The sequence below is a fragment of the Penaeus vannamei genome, chromosome 6 (genome assembly GCF_042767895.1).
Source record: "Penaeus vannamei isolate JL-2024 chromosome 6, ASM4276789v1, whole genome shotgun sequence".
NCBI classification, from domain to species: Eukaryota; Metazoa; Arthropoda; class Malacostraca; order Decapoda; family Penaeidae; genus Penaeus; species Penaeus vannamei.
Genome location: NC_091554.1, coordinates 45286043 through 45303542, shown reverse-complemented (window position 1 = coordinate 45303542; position 17500 = coordinate 45286043). Strand labels below are relative to the sequence as shown.

The 17500-nt window shown below is 41.3% G+C and overlaps 2 protein-coding genes across 3 annotated transcripts in view; one reads left to right on the top strand and one right to left on the bottom strand.

The window, feature by feature from the left end:
* Positions 1-2883: 2883 nt before the first annotated feature.
* On the top strand, positions 2884-4123 carry LOC113800985 (melanocortin receptor 5-like). The gene is made up of 2 exons (XM_027351797.2): positions 2884-3104; positions 3325-4123. The coding sequence occupies exons 1-2, from the start codon at positions 2884-2886 to the stop codon at positions 4121-4123; spliced, it is 1020 nt and encodes a 339-aa protein (XP_027207598.2).
* Positions 4124-5494: 1371 nt separating this feature from the next.
* LOC113801009 (uncharacterized) overlaps positions 5495-17500 on the bottom strand; it is a 19140-nt gene continuing 7134 nt past the window's right edge. For both annotated transcript variants that reach the window (XM_070123085.1, XM_070123086.1), the window contains exons 2-5: positions 11031-11306; positions 10666-10915; positions 10195-10557; positions 5495-7652 (exon numbers count right to left, since the gene is read on the bottom strand). In XM_070123085.1, coding sequence (XP_069979186.1) covers positions 7639-7652; positions 10195-10557; positions 10666-10915; positions 11031-11306 — 903 coding nt within the window. In that variant the 3' untranslated portion in view covers positions 5495-7638. The remainder of the gene's footprint in view (positions 7653-10194; positions 10558-10665; positions 10916-11030; positions 11307-17500) is intronic.

Below are 17500 nucleotides of genomic sequence, written 5' to 3'. Positions count from 1 at the left end.
AGGAAATAAGTGAGGAAGGAAAACTTGAAGACATCAGTCGTGACCAACAAAAGGAGTGAGACATCAGCTGTGAATCTTTCCTTCTCAATTCCTAGTAGGTTTGAGACTGGTGACGTTAGCTGTTTTTTGTTGTTGTTGTTGTTGTTTTTTTATAGTCGTTTGGTATTTTGTTTTTATTATTACTATTATTTTTAGATTTGGTCTTGATTGTGTGTATTTTTATTATACTTTGTTTATTGTCTTATATATATGGGAGAAGATAATTGTCATTTGATATGCAGGGTTATCTATACGTGACAAATAAGTATTTTTGTAAATAAAGATAAAAAGAGAGAAAAACAAACAAACAATAACAATAACAATAAAATTAATGATAATAGTGATAATAATGATGATTAAAGTGATGTGATGACAATGATAACGATAATAATGATGATAATAATAGTAATGATAAAAGTAATATTTTCAATAGTAACGACAACTATGATTATCATTATAAAAAGATAATGATAATGTAAATGATAGTGATAATGAGAATGATATCAATGATAGTTGTTATGATATAAATTATAATTATAATGTCAATGTTAATAAAAAAAATAGCAATAAAATGATAGTGATAATGATGATAAGGATAATAAGTATGATAAAGTTATGGTGATAATAGTAATAATAATAACAATGATGATGATATAAACAATGATAATGACAATAATGATAGCTGCAGTAGTAATAATAATATTAATGAAAACACAACAACACTAATAATGGTAATAATAATGAAAAAAAAAATAATAATGATAATAATAACAATGGTAATATTGATAATAATAATAGCATTAATGATGATGATAATGATAATCGTAATAATAGTAATAGCAATACTTATTACAATAATGATGATAAAAATAATAATGATGATAAAAATAATAATGATGATAATGATGATATTAATGGTACTAATGTTGATGATAATGATAATAATCAAAATAATAATAATTATGATAACAGTGATAATGATGACGATGATAATGATGATAATGATAATAATGATAATGATAATAACAACAACAACAATGATAATGATGATATTGATATTAACAACAACAAGAATAATAATGATAACGATATAATATAAGGATGATGATAATAATAGTAATAACAGCAACAATGATAATGATGATAATATGATATAACGATGATAATGATAACAACAACAATGACCATAATAATGATAATAATTGTTTAATAATTCATTGTTATTTCGTTTCCATCTATTTATCTATTTATTTATTTATTTATTCATCTATATATATCTATTCAATATTGAGCTTCCAAAAAAAAATATTGCTTTGATATATCACTGATTTTTAGCTGAGATTAGACAATCAAAACAATGAAAAAAAACATAAACAATAACAAAAATAACAGAAAAAAACAAAAATGAAAACACCAGAACAGAAACAAAACAGAAACAAAATAAATCACACGAGAAAAAAGGGTTTCTGGGCCATTTCCATATCCTTGTCGAGGGACGCTGACGAGCCGCGAGCAGGATCCTTTTCGTCAGGATATCGTCCAGGATTTTGCGTGTGTGTGTATGTATATATGTATGTTTAATATATGTGTGTATATATATATATATATATATATATATATATATATATATATATATATATATATATATATATATATATATATATATATATATATATATATATATATATATACACACACACACACACACACAAGCACACACACACACACACACACGCACACACACACATATATATATATATATATATATATATATATATATGTATATATATATATATATGTATATATATATATATATATATATATATATATATATATATATATATATATATATATATATATAAGCATATATATATATATATATATATATATATATATATATATATATATATATATATACATATATATATATATGTGTGTGTGTGTGTGTGTGTTACATATGTATATATATATATATATATATATATATATATATATATATATATATATATATATATATAACTTTGATTTGGATTACTAAGCACGTTTGATTTCATTAATCCAACGAAACGAGTTCGAACAATTATGCGCTGTGTCCGAAGCCACCGAAAATAGTCTTTGTGTCAGAAGCGAACCTCCTCATAGATACTTATGTAGTTGCACCATTAATATCTAAATTGTTTATTTCTACAATTTCACTATCAATATTTAATGTTTATTCCATTCAACAAGCACGTGTTAAAAGGAATATCAGCATCATTTCATTAGTCTCCATTAATTGGAAAGGTTTAGATGGATAGTTTAAAAGGGATTTATTAAGTGTCCGTCCTTGGTATTAGGCGGAAGTGAAATAAACACTTGGCGGCGTAAGTAAACAATGAGCCAAAAAGTGTCCTGCTTCGTAAAATGTTGATCTCGTGATAGTAATAGTAGAAATAAAAATAATGATAATGGTAATGGTGATAATGATGATTAAAAAAAAAGCTTATTATAAAAAAGTAATGAAATAACAATGATGATAGCGAGGAATATAATAATGATAATACAAAAAATAGTAAATACGTCAGTTAACATTACAAATCTAATATATACTTTTAGAGTATATATTAGATTTGTAAACAATGTTAACTGACGTATAAAAGGTATGTATGAGAATGAATAACTTCCAAATACAAATCTCTCGTATTGTGAAGACATTCATTCCCCATTCATACCTTTTCTATATTTGTCAACACGAATACGGTTCATGTTCACTGCCATTGTACTTCCACGTTACGCAGGCCGCCTGAATACAGACCGTCATTAAAGTTGATTTGCTTCGCCCAGAGCAGCCGAGGCGAGAAGACCATGGCGGATGAAGCCGGGGCTGAAGTCAACACGTCCTCCTTCAGCGTCGTGGACCGGAGTTTTGGAGGAATGGGCTTCGTCGGGCTGCAGTTGGGTCTCACGCTGCTGGTGTGGGCGTCTTCGGGCCTCATCGCAGTCACCATCCTGCGCAGTGTCTCGCTCAGCTCCCAGTACTTCTTCTGGTACCTCCTCAACTTCGTCGCTAATATTATTTTGTTCAGGTTAGTGGTGTGTAATGTACTGTGCGTGTTATGTTTATGCTATTTTTTTGTTCAAGTTAGTAGTGTGTTATCTCTTGTACGGGTTATGTATGTTTAGACTTGTATCTGATGCCTAGATGCGCACCGATATGAGAGTGAAGTCAGAATTTTAGAATTGCGATTTTCTGATATATGTCAGAAGCTAAGCTGGAATTTACTGTCTCTCGTCGTTACTTGACAGACTGGCTTACCTCGTGTTGGCGATATGGCTGCTGAGGAAGTTCGCAGGCACGGGGACTTCCTTCGTGTCTAGTCCCGACGTCTGCTTCTATAGCCTCATGATGGGGAGCTTCTACAGGGTGGTTATGCACATGTCGGTCCTCATGATCGCCCTGGAGCGCTACATCACGATCCTCAAGCCCCTAACCCACTGCTACATCCTCACCGACAGGAGGATCAAGTACTCTATCGCTTCCACGTGGCTTATCGCTTCGTGCTACATCGTGGGCTTCGCCGTCCACAGGTACGTGTACGACGCCCCGGAGGTCATCGTGGGCTGCAACGTAGAGACCTTCCACGTGTGGAGAATCTACGTGTCGCATATGTCTGTCTGCACCCTGGTCTTCCTGTCAGTCCTCGTCATGTACGGGCACCTCCACGTCATCGGCAGGAAGCACCTGAGGATCATTGAGGCCGAGAGGAGGATGTTCAGCCTCACTCGCTACCAGCGGAGTCTCAAGCGCTCGAGGGTCGCCTTCATGATCACCCTCCAGATCTTCTGCGTCGAAGTACCAGTCTTCATCTTCGGCATTATGTCCCTCACGCACGCGGAGCAGCTGTATGCGAGAATCGCCTTTCTGCTCGTCTCTCTGGGCCAGATCTCGCAACCCGCCTTTTATGCTCTATTTTCCTCCGAGTTCAGGAAAGCGCTCAAGAAGCTGATCAAGCAGGCAGCGGTTCAGCCTTTAGATGACCTTGACATTGGCGTCGGGATGTTCCGAAGGGACCCGCGCCAGGAGAACGCCCTCGAGAGGTTTTGAATTACCAGCCTTGGAGGGTTTTGTCTCCCTCTTTCTGCATAAACACATACACACATCACACACACACACACACACACACACATATATATGCGTATGTGTATGTGTGTATATATATATGTGTTCATGTCTGTATGTATATCCTTATATACAGTTATTTTAATCGTGAGTATTTTAAGCAATACATAATTCAGTGACCAGATTTTGTACACATTTTCATTATACTATTTTTTTTGTGGAAATTTTTGTCTTAGATATCTGATTACATATTGAGGGATTACTTGTTCATAATTTGACAAAGAAATTGTGGAATAGACCAGGAATTAAACCTTCGTTGCAGAAATGTATATTTATAAGTATATTTACTGTCTTAAAATGTTTTTAGTGTGAGAAAAGAAAGGGAGAAATACGTACATAGATAAAGAGAGAGAGGAAGAGAGAGAGAGAGAGAGAGAGAGAGAGAGAGAGAGAGAGAGAGAGATAGAGAGAGAGAGAATGAGAGAGAGAGAGGAATGGGAGAGTGAGAGAGAGAGAGGGAGGGAGGGAGGGAGGGAAGGAGGGAGGGAGGGAGGGAGGGAGGGAGAGAGGGAGAGAGGGAGATATATATATATATATATATATATATATATATATATATATAGAGAGAGAGAGAGAGAGAGAGAGAGAGAGAGAGAGAGAGAGAGAGAGAAGGGAGAGAGAAAAAGAGAGAGAGAGAAAAAGAGAGAAAGATAGATAAGTAGAGAGAGAGAGAGAGAAATAGATAGATAAATAGAGAGAGAGAGAGAGAGTGAGAGAGACAGACAGACAGAGAAACAGAACATTCGTTTTATATAAAGGTTTAAATAATTCTTCATCATAAATAAAGCCACAGGAAAATATGTCACACAGACCGAAAATTAAGCTGACGTTTGGATACATTTTAAAAAATCACTCCTTTTTCACTTTTCATTTATCATAATCTCACTGCATATAATATATATACAGTGATTGTTTTTCATTTGTACGACTTGAATCAATAAGGAAGATGCATTTAACTTTTTTTTTTTTTTTTTTTTTTAATCAGGATTATTATCCTTTCGGACTTTTTTTTTATATAGAGCTTCACGAGTATTACGCTTTTCTTTTTTTCTTTTTACTAGAAGCTGAATATCACAATTTTCATCATTATTATTATCACTACTATCATCATCAATATAATCACATTTATTATCATCATTATTATAATGACATATTTTATCATCATTATTATTATGACATTTATTATCATCATCATTATTATGACATTTATTATCCTCATTATAATCATCATCATCATTATCATCATTACCATCACCATCATCATTATTTTTAGGAATGGAAAATAAAAGAGAGGAATATCAGTATGACTTATTTATATTTTGAACATGGCTTACATGGACATGCTTGTTCAGCTCTCTCCTGTAGAGCTTGTGTGATTTTGTCCGTTTAATAAAAATCTTATACATTGTTCCTGGGAGAGCAAAGATGCCTATTTACTTTATGTGCATGTGATAGACCCAAAAAAATATTACAAAGGGGAGAAAAAATACAAAATAAAATCTACGTGAATATTAAAATGCATTTGAAGTAGCATTTTAGTCTCTGCATTGGAACAATATATGTATATGTATATACAGGTATGTTATATAAAAGTACATGGACTGGTCAGACATATTGTGAACTTAAATAGGATAATAAAAAAGTATTGAAATGAAAATAGAACAGAAATGATCATTTGTCCTCATGAAACTTTGGTTGAGTTTCATGTAAACAAATAAATCAGTATTAATGGGTTTAGACTGAAATAGGTACTGTTTCTACAAGACACAATCTATGGAGAGTCGAGACGTACACGCAGGTATACTTAAAATATAAAGGGAAATCCTAAATTTTAAGGGGGGGGGGTGATGAGCAAAATGTCACAATCAAAATAGTACAGTTATAGTGTAACTGGTTCCAAATCGATTAATATTCTTTTTCTCAATAACCTATTTTATAAAATACATTTCATCAACAAATAATAATGTTAAAAGTAAGCCTACAGACAAACGTGGAAGATGAAGACTTGCTGATATTACGGGGGTTACGAGAAACAAAAAAGAAAAAAAAAATGACCCTAAAATTTTCTGGCGAAGAGAGGAAAGAAAAATACATCTCCGTTTCACTTCTTTGGTATTGCAACTCTGAATGCTAAAATGTATAATCTATGACACGATCAGACTCTATAGACAGTAGTTCTATTCATCCGGAATAATAAAAAAAAAATGCTTGTCAAAATAAATCTAGCCTAGCAGAGGAAAGCGCTCGCAACTTTAAATCTTTTATTCTCTCTCTCTCTCTCCGTGGACTGTTCGCCGCGGCCATCCTGGGACCGTCCTCGGCTCACTACCCGTCCTGCACTAACTGCTCTTTCTCCTATTGACCAGCAATAAGTTGTACCCACTGCGCTCATCATTCTAACGGGGGCTTGAATTAATAATAAAAAGGATTACTAGTCGACTATAAGTAGAAGGAAGGAGTTCTGAATGAAGTAGCTTATGGTGGAAGAAGGAAAAAAAGGGGGGGGGGGGAGGAAAATTGCTATGATTGCCTAAACGAGACGATAGCCTGTTTGGGGAATGAAGTTGAGTATTGCTGTGGTCGCCAGCTACTGCATGTTAAAACAGTGGATTCTTATAATGTAATACTGGAATACTGTATCTATCTCTACAACAATGCCAAGTGAATATAGCTTTAACTTACAGTGAACTGCAGTTTGACGTACTTTGATACGCTGACAAGGCTTCGTCAATGGATAATTTAGCTCTTCATCATGAAACTACTAAATTTAAATAGTCAAAAAATTGATAAGAGAAAAAAAGCATTAGTTAAATTCAACAATATCATATTTACACATTTCTTAGTGCGGCGTACAAGACTACAGACATAAACTTCTATGCTTCTCCCGCCTCTTTAACGAACCACAAGACCGAACTCTAAAAAGAAAAAAAGGAAAGAAAAAAAAGTACAGCTAATGCCAAGTGGTCGGAGACGAACTCCACCAGACGACTTTAACATGTTGAGGACCCCAAAGGAATCAGCAGGACCTGAGAGCCGCGGGGCCGTCCGCCTCATCCTCTGGGAATCGCCTCGCAGCTGGCAGCGTCCTCTCGCCTCCCTTTCTTGCATCACACGGGGAGGCCACTCCTAGAAGAGGCGCTGGCCAGCTGGGACGAGCATCTTCGAACCGGACTTGGTGGGGGTTGAGGAGCGGGGTGGGGCTGTTTGGGGGGCGTCACTCTCTTCGGCGGGTATGTACAAGGTGCAAGACCAGCTCTTCGCTTTCATCTGAGAATCGCGAGAGCTGATTTTGTGGCAATAACTGAAAGAAAAAAGTCTTGGCCGCTGAATCTCGTACTAACCACGAGAAACTAGACTAAACTTGGGTGAACAGCAAGCTGTGAGCACCATTCTGGCTTGTGAAGTACACACACACGCACACTAATTAACTCGTCTGCGGATTAGCGTCTGTGACCTGCAAGAGAAAGGGGGAAATGTATTAGTAAAATGGTAGGAAAAGTTGGTTTATATTCATTATCACGCAATCATATTTACCGACATGGCTCTAAAACTAACTAGTGATTCCTAGACTAGACTATATTAGACGAAACTAGAGCCTACTGACTAGATTCTACTTTAGTATCACGGTGCGGGAGGTGTCCTCTAGGAATCTAACGTGTTCTGTGCCCAACAAGTGGTTAGGATCATACCTCCATAACATTAAGGTCTTGCTCTTCATCGCAGAGGATTATGAGCATCAGGTATCTTTTCCTCCAGATCGTTTTCTTTCAAATGTATGTACTATTCATTGCGTAAAACAAGCAAAATATATCTCTAACTGCAACACTAAATAACACAAAAGATATCAACAACAACATTATCAGTATTCATAAATTTCTGAGTCTTTTGAGGACTTGACTATGATATACTCTTAGAAAGCGCATCGCTTTGCGTCTCTGAAGACTAGATAAGGATGGGTGAAGGATTGGACGTGGATTTGGGATGGGATTGGACGGACGTAGCGTGGAGGGTAGGATGTGGGAAGGGAGCGAGGGATGTTTGGGAGAAGGTGCTTGATGTCCCCTTTGGCTGGCCTCTCGGTTGGCTCTCTCCGGCAAGCGTCAAGTGCGTCCCACGGTCGGTTGTCTCTGGCTCTTGGAAAGACGCTATTGTCGCAGCTGTTGTCAGGTACTGTACAGTGTTTGCAAGCTGAGCTGAAGTGTTAGGCAGTCGGCGCGGCAAAGGTTTCTCCGTTGCTCTGTGGCTGTTAATAAAGTCTTTCATGAGGCCTGAAAATACGTGACCCTGAACCTGTGGCTTAGCATGGGTGAAGGCTGGTACAAAGCTATCATTACGGGGCTGTACAGTGAAAATCTGTGTGGGTGTTGGTGTGTGGCGCTTGATACTCTGCGTCTGGCGTATGTGTCCGGGTCCGTGGTGGTCCAGGAGGTCAAGAGAGTGTGTGGTGGAGAGGGAGGCGTTATGTACAGGGGAGTTTGATCGGGTCTCAAGCTTCGTGAGGTGGAGGCGGGTTGTGGGGGCCAAGGGGACCACCCCAGGCTTGCGATTGGGGGTCCGTGTGGTCAGGAAATCACTGACGCTGAGGTTACTGATCTTCCATCCGCTCTGGCCGAGGAAGTCCGTCAAGGTGTCATCTGGCTGTGCTCGGAAATTGACATAGTTACCCACATAACTACTCTCTGGGAAGCTCTGTTTGTGCGTTTCAAGCGGGAGGTTCACGCCAAAACTAGTAAACAGGTTATTTCTAGGATCTCTATTGTCTAAATTAAGCTCGGCACTATCACCATCACCACTAACGTCAAGAATAATGTTCCCGTCACCGTCCTTATCATCATCACCGTCACCATTAATGAACTCAGAGAGGGATATTCCAGGAGGGGCAACGTGGTCTGTGATGTCATCAATATTAGTGATGAATATCAGGTCCTCCTCCTCTGACGAAGAGAGGTTTTTACACAGCGGGCCGGGAGAAATGTCACAGGGCTGGAAAGCAGGAGGAGGGTTTATGACAGTGGTAGACGGGAAGAGTGAAGAAGGAGGGTTGTTGGAGCTGACGGAGGAGGGGAAAGCCGTAGGAGTGAAAGGCCCAACGACTGACGTAGGGTACTGGGGCTTGAGACCGGAGTTACCATGATGCACCACAGAGGGAGTTGGTCGTCCTGGAGGATATGCAGTGTGAAGATAGTGACCGGAATGGGGCAGAGTTGCGTAGGATGATTGTGGGGCGTTTGTTGTAGTATAAGAGGGTCTCGGACGTGGTGTAGTGTAAGAGGGACGTGTTGTTGTGAAGAACGGTTGTGTTGGGCGTGGTGTAGTGTAAGAGGGACGTGTTGTTGTGAAGAACGGTTGTGTTGGGCGTGGTGTAGTGTAAGAGGGACGTGTTGTTGTGAAGAACGGTTGTGTTGGGCGTGGTGTAGTGTAAGAGGGACGTGTTGTTGTGAAGAATGGCCTTGTTGGACGTGGTGTAGTGTATGAGGGTCGTGTTGTAGTAAAGTACGGTTTCTTTGGACGTGGTGTAGTGTATGAGGGGCGTGTTGTTGTGAAGAATAGTCTTGGACGTGTTGTAGTGTAAGTGGGACGTGTTGTAGTAAAGAATGGTTGTGTTGGACGTGCTGTAGTGTAAGAGGGACGTGCAGTAGTGTAGGAGGGTCTAGTTGGGTGTGGCGTAGTATACGAGTGTGTTGGGGTAGAATGATGCGAATGTGAGGGATAGAATGATGCAGGGGTAGTAGAGTCAAGTGGTCTGATTGTAGAATAAGAGTCAGTCGAGTCCGCAGCAGAATGGGAAGAAAGCCAACCATCAGGAGAGGAGGGGGGGACATACGCACCGCTGCCCCCTGGCCGGCTATAGCCTCGATGTGGCCGGGGGGCGCCGTAGACCTTGGACGGGGGGCGGGGGATAACTAGTCTCATGGGCGCTACGGGCACCAAGACGGGCACGGGGATGGGCAGCCTCTGCTCGCGGCCGCTGCTGCCGCCGTGATGGGAATGCACACCTTTTGGGGGAGCGCCGTAGCTGGAGGAAGGAGCGACTGGGACGGGAGCGGCGGGGACTCCGTAGGTGGGAGCCGGTGCTGGGACAGCTGGGACGCCGTAGGTGGGAGCGGGGGCTGGGGCGGGGACTGCAGGGGCATGGTAGGTAGGAGCGGGAGCTGGGAGGGGGACTGCAGGGGCGCCGTAGGCATGAGAGGGGGCCTTGATGACATCCTCAGGCTTGGGGTGACCGAAGTGGCCGACGATGGGAGCCTCGTAGGAGTGGACGGGAGCCTTGGGTGCCTTGGGAGCCTTAGGAGCCTTAGGGGCGTGGTAGGTGGGCTGGGGAGGTCCGTAGGTGGCGGGGGGAGGTCCGTAGACGGGGACTGAAATAGGGAAATGGGTCTTAGCAATCAAATTTCCTACGACATCTCCAGCTGAATGGCCTCTCACCCAAAGTCCACAGGATGATGGAGAGCAGGGCAAAGACTCACCTGGGGCGGGGTAACCTCCCTTGTTGCCCTTAGGCTTCTTGAGGCCGGCACCGAAGTCGAGGAGAGACTGGCCCTTGGAAATCAGCTCGTAGCCCTTGGAGCGCAGGAGGTCTCCCTTCCAGGCGAGGATGGAGCCCTTGACAGCGTCGAAGCCGCTCACGATCTTGTCCTTCAGGCTCTTGAGGGCGTTGGCCTTTGCCTTGAAGAGGTATCCGAGGTCGAAACCTCCCTTGCCGCCTCCCTTGCCACCCTGCGGAAGGAGGTTGAAGCGAGTGTGAGTGTGACTGTCTTACTGAAAGAGTTCATGGCACTGAACTTGGGTACGATTTTTTAATTGCAAATTTCAGACAAGACGAACTATTTACCTGTCCTTTGCCCTTGCCCTTGCCGTAGGATGGGGGAGGGCCATACACTGGGGGTGGGGGTCCGTATGTCGCAGGTGGGGGTCCGTATGAGGCAGGTGGGGGTCCGTAAGAGGCAGGTGGGGGTCCGTAGCTAGGAGCGGGAGCCGGGACGGGAGGGGGGCCGTAGCTCGGGGCGGGGGCGGGCACGGGAGGGGGGCCGTAGGACGCGTGAGGTGCAGGGGCGGGGTGGTCGGCCATGGCCATTCCCGAGAGGGCGATTAATAACACGAGTGAGACCTGCAAAGGAAAAGGGCGAATTAGGATATGCACCGAAGACACAGGTCGCGATACCATTCATCTGTATTAATTAAAGGCCGTTTAATGCTATGCCGAGATTGTGTAAGTGTCCCTGGCAAAAGTATAAAAGACAGTGAATAAGTGTTAAAGGAGTATCACTGATTTCGAAAGCCGTATATCTATAAAAAAAACAACAACAACAAATAACTACAATATCAAAATAATAAAAAAACAAAAGAAAGAAAAGCAAAATAAAGCAGCTACGCCAAACCAGCATCTCAGAGCCATAAAAGACGGACGCAAGATCACCCCGGCGCTACCCTCTCCCTCCCTCCCTCCCCCCTCACCCCCCTTCCCCGCCCCCCTCCCCCTCCCCCCCCTTCCTCAGCCTCTCTCCCCCTCCCCCCCTTCCTCAGCCTCTCTCCTGAGCCACCGGCGCTCCATCTACGCGGCTCTCGACGGCCCTAACTCATCTCGTATGCAGCTTTACGCACACGACCACTTTCTATTCTGTTGGGGAATGTTGCTTTTTTTTTTTTTTTTTTTTTTTTTTTTTTGCTTCTTTCTCTCTCCTCGGGTTTACGCAACTGACGTGTCCTACTCTGCTGTTCGGTGGGATGAGGAAGATGAGGAGGAAGAATAAGAAGAGGAGGAAGAAGAGGAAGAAGAGGAAGAAGGAGAAGAAAAAGGAGGATGAAGAGGGAGAGGAAGAGGAAGAAAGAGATGAGGAAGAAGCACTGACGAAGAATAAGCAGAAGAAAATAACTTTGTTTTTTTTATCTTGATCCTTCTCTTTTTTTGCAAGGTAGGCTCCTCGGGGACTACAGATGAGGTGAAACGCCATTTTCACTGCAGAGAGCCATTAGGGCGTCGATACGCGTTATCTGAATGACAATAGATAGATAGATAGATAATACGCGATTAATGGAATCTACCAAGAGGACCTCAATCTCAAGAACTCTTTTTTTTTACTCTTTCATCAGTCTCAATATTATCGGGAGAAAAGAGAGGAATTTCCCGCGCTTTTTGGGTCTCCGAAGCCGTCAGACTGTCTTTTGTTTTGTGTTCGATTGCGTTCGAACTATGGATGTGATTTTTAAAAATATTTAACGAATGTGTATTCGTTTGAAAGATAGATTGAGAAAAACACTATATTCCCATAACCTCAGATACGACGAAATAAATCTACAATATAATCCCAGAAACTAAAAGCGATGAAAAAAGGGAGAAAAAATGGCGCCAAAAACATACAATTCTCCACAAATGTAACGGTTTTTCAACTCCCCACAATTTTATATAAAACCGTGAAACATAGTTTACTTAAACTATTTTATGGAATTTTAGGTATTTTTCGGTATCTTTAAGGCATTTTCTTCAGTGAGTTAATGAAGATTTCTCAATCTTTTGCATCTTGACGTTTTGTGGCAAAGAAGAAGGAGTGGACGGGAATTTAAATTTTTTATCATTATTTTCTTATTTTCCTTTCTTTCTTTCTCTCTCTTTGTCGCAGACGAAAAAGGAAAAGGGAATATATATATCACTAATGGATTGCTGATGAAACAGACATTATAAACCAAAGAACATATAAAAAAGACGAAATAATAACTTCTTCACACTTACGCGTCACCCATTCACCCTTACAAGTCACCATTCCCTCATACGCATCATTATTCACCCTTACGAGTCACCCTTCCCTCATACGCATCATTATTCACCCTTACGAGTCACCATTCACCCTTGCGGCTTACTATTCACCCTTACAAGTCACCATTCCCTCATACGCATCATTATTCACCCTTGCGGCTTACTATTCACCCTTACAAGTCACCCTTCACCCTTCAACACTTACACGTCACCCTTCAACACTTACAAGTCACCCTTCAACATTTACACGTCACCCTCCACCCTTCCACGCTACCACTTGCCTAACTCTGACCTTCACCTCACCCTAAGGGCGAAATTCCAGTCACCCTACACAAGCCAATGAACACAATACGTTTTTACACCCTTAATAAACGGATAAAGGAGATCCAAGGGAGAGAGAGAAAAAAAAAGCGAGAATAATTAAAGAAAGAAAGAAAAAAAAGGTAAATGACAAAATGCCCCAAGTGGGCGGGTGTGGGTGGAGGGTATGGGGGGGGGGGTTAGGGGTAGCAGGTGGGCGTGGCGGAGAGAAAGTAGATTTATAAGAATTTCTGATACGTGGGCGGGGAAGTGGGGGGATGGGGTGGGGGTATGGGGGGGTTGTAGCGTAAGTTCGAATCAAGCTTTGTCATTGATGTTATTTTTCTTTTTAATTACTTTTAATCGCGAACTTATAAAAATTATGTTGTATTTTTTCGGGCAATTGATGAACTAACGACAGAATGAACACCCAGAGGTAAATAGATAGACAGATAGAGAAGGAGAAGGAGAGGGAGAGAGAGCGAGAGATAGATAGGATAGATAGATAGACAAATATATAGATATATAGATAGAGATAGATAGAGAGAAAGAGAAATAGTCAGAGATAGATAGAGAGAGAATTAGAGAGAAAGAAATAGATAGACAAACAAACAAACAAAAAAGAGAAAGGGTAAGAGTTCAAAATAACCAAACAACCGCATGACAATGACACGACGAACATGATCGACTGAAAGGAAGGTTATGACACAGCCCCCCCCCCCTCCTGTGACTTCCTCCCCCCCCCCCCGATCGTGTAGGGCGAACAATAAGCAAGAGATTCTCATTATTCCTGTACTTCCTCCTTTGTACAAGAGTGACGTTTGAGACGAAAAGAAAAAAAAAATGTTTGAGACGTCAAAAGAAAAGAAAAGAAAAAAAAACGTGTTGTTGTAATGGAGGAAATGCCAGTGAAAGTTTTCGAAGGGAGATGACGAAGGAGTAAAAGAAAAATTGAATAAAAGCTCGGAAAAGCGACGATAAGGCGATTGATTAATAAAAGACAGAGGCGTTGATGATTTGAATGGATGGCGGGAAAAGATTTTCGAACGCGCTTTTGTAAAATGTTAAGTACATTTATTTCTATATCATAATAAACACTATATTTATAACAAATTCTAAAATCAACAATGAATTACCTTAAAAGTCACACCCCAAAATATACAAAAGTTGTTAAATTCCATTTTCTTTCCGACCCGAACGAGGCATCCGAACACCGCAGACTTTTGTGAATGAAACGGGCTTGCGCACACGTGACTCGCAAACAGGTCCCGGCAAATGAATGAAACTTACTCTATAAAAAAGAGAAAGAGTGTGTAAAAACCCGCTTCTTCGCGTCACGATCGCCTTGTTGCTCCCACACGCCAAGAGGAGGAGGGAAAAAACTTGCCCAGGTTGCTTCCTCGCATTCGGACAGTGTGTCTGGCACGTTTTGGCGCGTCATCGCAAGCAAGATCGGCGGGTCATCTTGCTTGTTTTGCCGCGTGGGCGTGGTTTTGAGGTGTATAAATGGGTCAAACGTGTAGGAGAATAACTGATGAAGGAATTGTGTGTACTGTGTAAATACATGGATAAGTTTGTAGGTATGTATGAATGTATGTGTATGCGTATGTATGTGTATGTGTATGTATGTGTGTATGAACATGTATGTATGTGTGTGTGTGTGTAAAAGTTGATGGTAGAAAGGAATAAAATCGTCTAAGGTCAATCGGAAGGAAGGAAAGAAGAAAGGAAGAAAAAAAAGTAATATAAAAAAAATCCGAACAAAAATAAAAATGATACCGAAGCCGACGACAAATACCCCCCCCCCCCGCTCCCGTCCCGCCTCCCGCTCTTCCTTCCTCCCCCCTCCCTCCCCCCTTCCCCGCTCCCGCCTCGCTTCCCGCCCAACCCCCTTCCTGCCCTCGAGCCTATGCCCCTAAATAGGTCTTAGCTTCCATCTCACTTTCTCTCTCGGGCGCTGTTGTCTTGGGTCTGTTGAATATGGAATACCTATGATTTGGAAATTCCCATATATGTTTAGCAAAGGGAACAGCGGGGCGTCGGCAGGCTGTTACCCCCAGCGTACCCCCACCCCATCTCCTAGCGCAAGAGGGATACAGACTTATAAAAACATCTCTATCATTCTTTCCACTAATCCAAATCTAACAAAAAACAACAAATAACTAACTGTTTTTCCTTAAATATTTACTACTAAAATAAACCCTTTTCATCGTCAAATAAGCATGAATGAAACCAAACCCCAAAAATCATGAATGAAATAAACGGGTACGGGATCATACGATAGAAAAGTGTGAGATGTCGTAACCCTCTCCTGTTGAGCCTAAGGCGGGGGGGGGGGGGTGTCGTAACGGTAAGTGGGGGAGACTGTCGGAGATGATATTAGTCTTGAGTAGATTATTGGAGGGGAGATAGGTAGATAAAGAGAAAGGGAGAGGGCGGGAATGGAAGAGAAAGAGAGAGAGGGAGAGAGAGGGATATAGAGGGAGGGAGGGAGGGAGGGAGAGTGAGAGGGAGGGAGGGAGGGAGGAAGGGAGAGGGACATAGAGGGAGGGAGGGAGAGAGAGATTGATAAACACACAACAGGCAGACAGATGGATAAACGAACAGATAGACAGAGACAGAGAGAGATGTAGAAGAGAGTTGAACAAATCTGCAATGAATTTTAATCGGGAGGAGAAACTATAAGGAAGCTTAAGTACAGTACAAACTGCTATGTAAAATTTAGTAGATTTTAGCCTCGAATTTTAATTAAATAAACGAATTTGAGTTTCTTTCCCTAAAACGCCTTTCAAAGAAATAACGAACAAGCGAAAATAAAGGATCACGTGATACCAACATCGCAAGGAAACGAATGAAAAATACACGAAACAAAACTAAAAAAAAAAAAAACAGCTAAGAAACAAAAATAAACAAAAGCCTTAATAATCCGATTGGCCAATCAAGAATCCGACAATTAATCACCGCGGGAACACAAGACATTTAGATTCAGGCGGCATCGCTCTTTCATGATATCACAGCTACTTTCTTTGACCCAGGTGTCTCTACCTAAAACACCCTTATGGCCAGCGTCCCTTGAGGTGAAAGTCGCGTGCCCGGATCCAAGGCTACGAGAGGGTGTATGGTGATAATACTCCGCGGAGGGAAGTGCCGTCCTTATGGAGTGACGCAATAGAGGCGGGAATCGCGGGCCGCAGATGCGTTCGTGAAAGTGCGAGGCATGTTAATTATTTACACTTTCTACAGTACACTTGTTAGTGTAAGAGGAATGGGCTAATCACTGGGTACTTTCTTCCCCCGCGAGACCTTGGAATAGATTCAGGGACTTGGGGATTTGGCGGCAAAATTCAAACGACTTAGGTTCAAATATTTACGACGGGGAAATAGGTTAATCCCCACAAGATCCCTTTTATTACTATTATCTATTACTATTACTAATATTATCATCATTCCTATCGTTATTATCCGTAGTATAACATAATTACGTAATCTTGAACTTTTGAAGTCAAATGAGAGTTAACACTTCCTCTCTCTCCCTCATGTTATATGATCGTATATATATAAACTCTTTCATTTTCTTTCTCATCAATTCTACTAAAGTTCCCCCTTTAATACGATGACTCAGCGACAGACCACACACTTCAGAAAACGCGCGCTGACCGACAGTTTTTTTTCTCTCTTTCGTTATCTGTTGTAATGTAACGGTCATGTCAATTTCCTCGGGTCTCGGGCACAATACGGCTCAATTAGAAAGACTGTGATGAAACCTTTTTGCCGCTTTATCAAACATATGACTTGTTATTATTTTTATTACTTGTTATTAGTTGTTATTCAGGTTTCTATTATTTTATATCATTTGTGCATTTGTGTAGAGTGATTTGTGTGTGTGTAAGCATGTTTTGTTACTATAAAGTGCGTACGTGTGTGTGTGTGTGTGTGTGTGTGTGTGTGTGTGTGTGTGTGTGTGTGTGTGTGTGTGTGTGTGTGTGTGTGTGTTTGCATAATTGTGAGTGTGTGTGTGTGTGTGTTTGCATAATTGTGAGTGTGTGTGTGTGTGTGTGTGTGTGTGTGTGTGTTTGCATAATTGTGAGTGTGTGTGTGTGTGTGTTTGCATAATTGTGAGTGTGTTTGTGTGTGTTTGCGTAAGTGTGTGCGTATACGTTTGTGTATGTCTTTGCGTAAGTGTGTGCGTGTTTAGGTGCATGTTTGCATGTACACACCTACTCCACGTGCGCATATCTACGCTAACAAGG

Bases quoted from the DNA above. Each gene is read 5' to 3' on its own strand.
- LOC113800985 (XM_027351797.2), top strand. From the start codon at position 2,884: ATGGCGGATGAAGCCGGGGCTGAAGTCAACACGTCCTCCTTCAGCGTC. The intron at 3,105-3,324 runs GTTAGTGGTGTG...GTTACTTGACAG, and splicing joins GCTAATATTATTTTGTTCAG to ACTGGCTTACCTCGTGTTGG.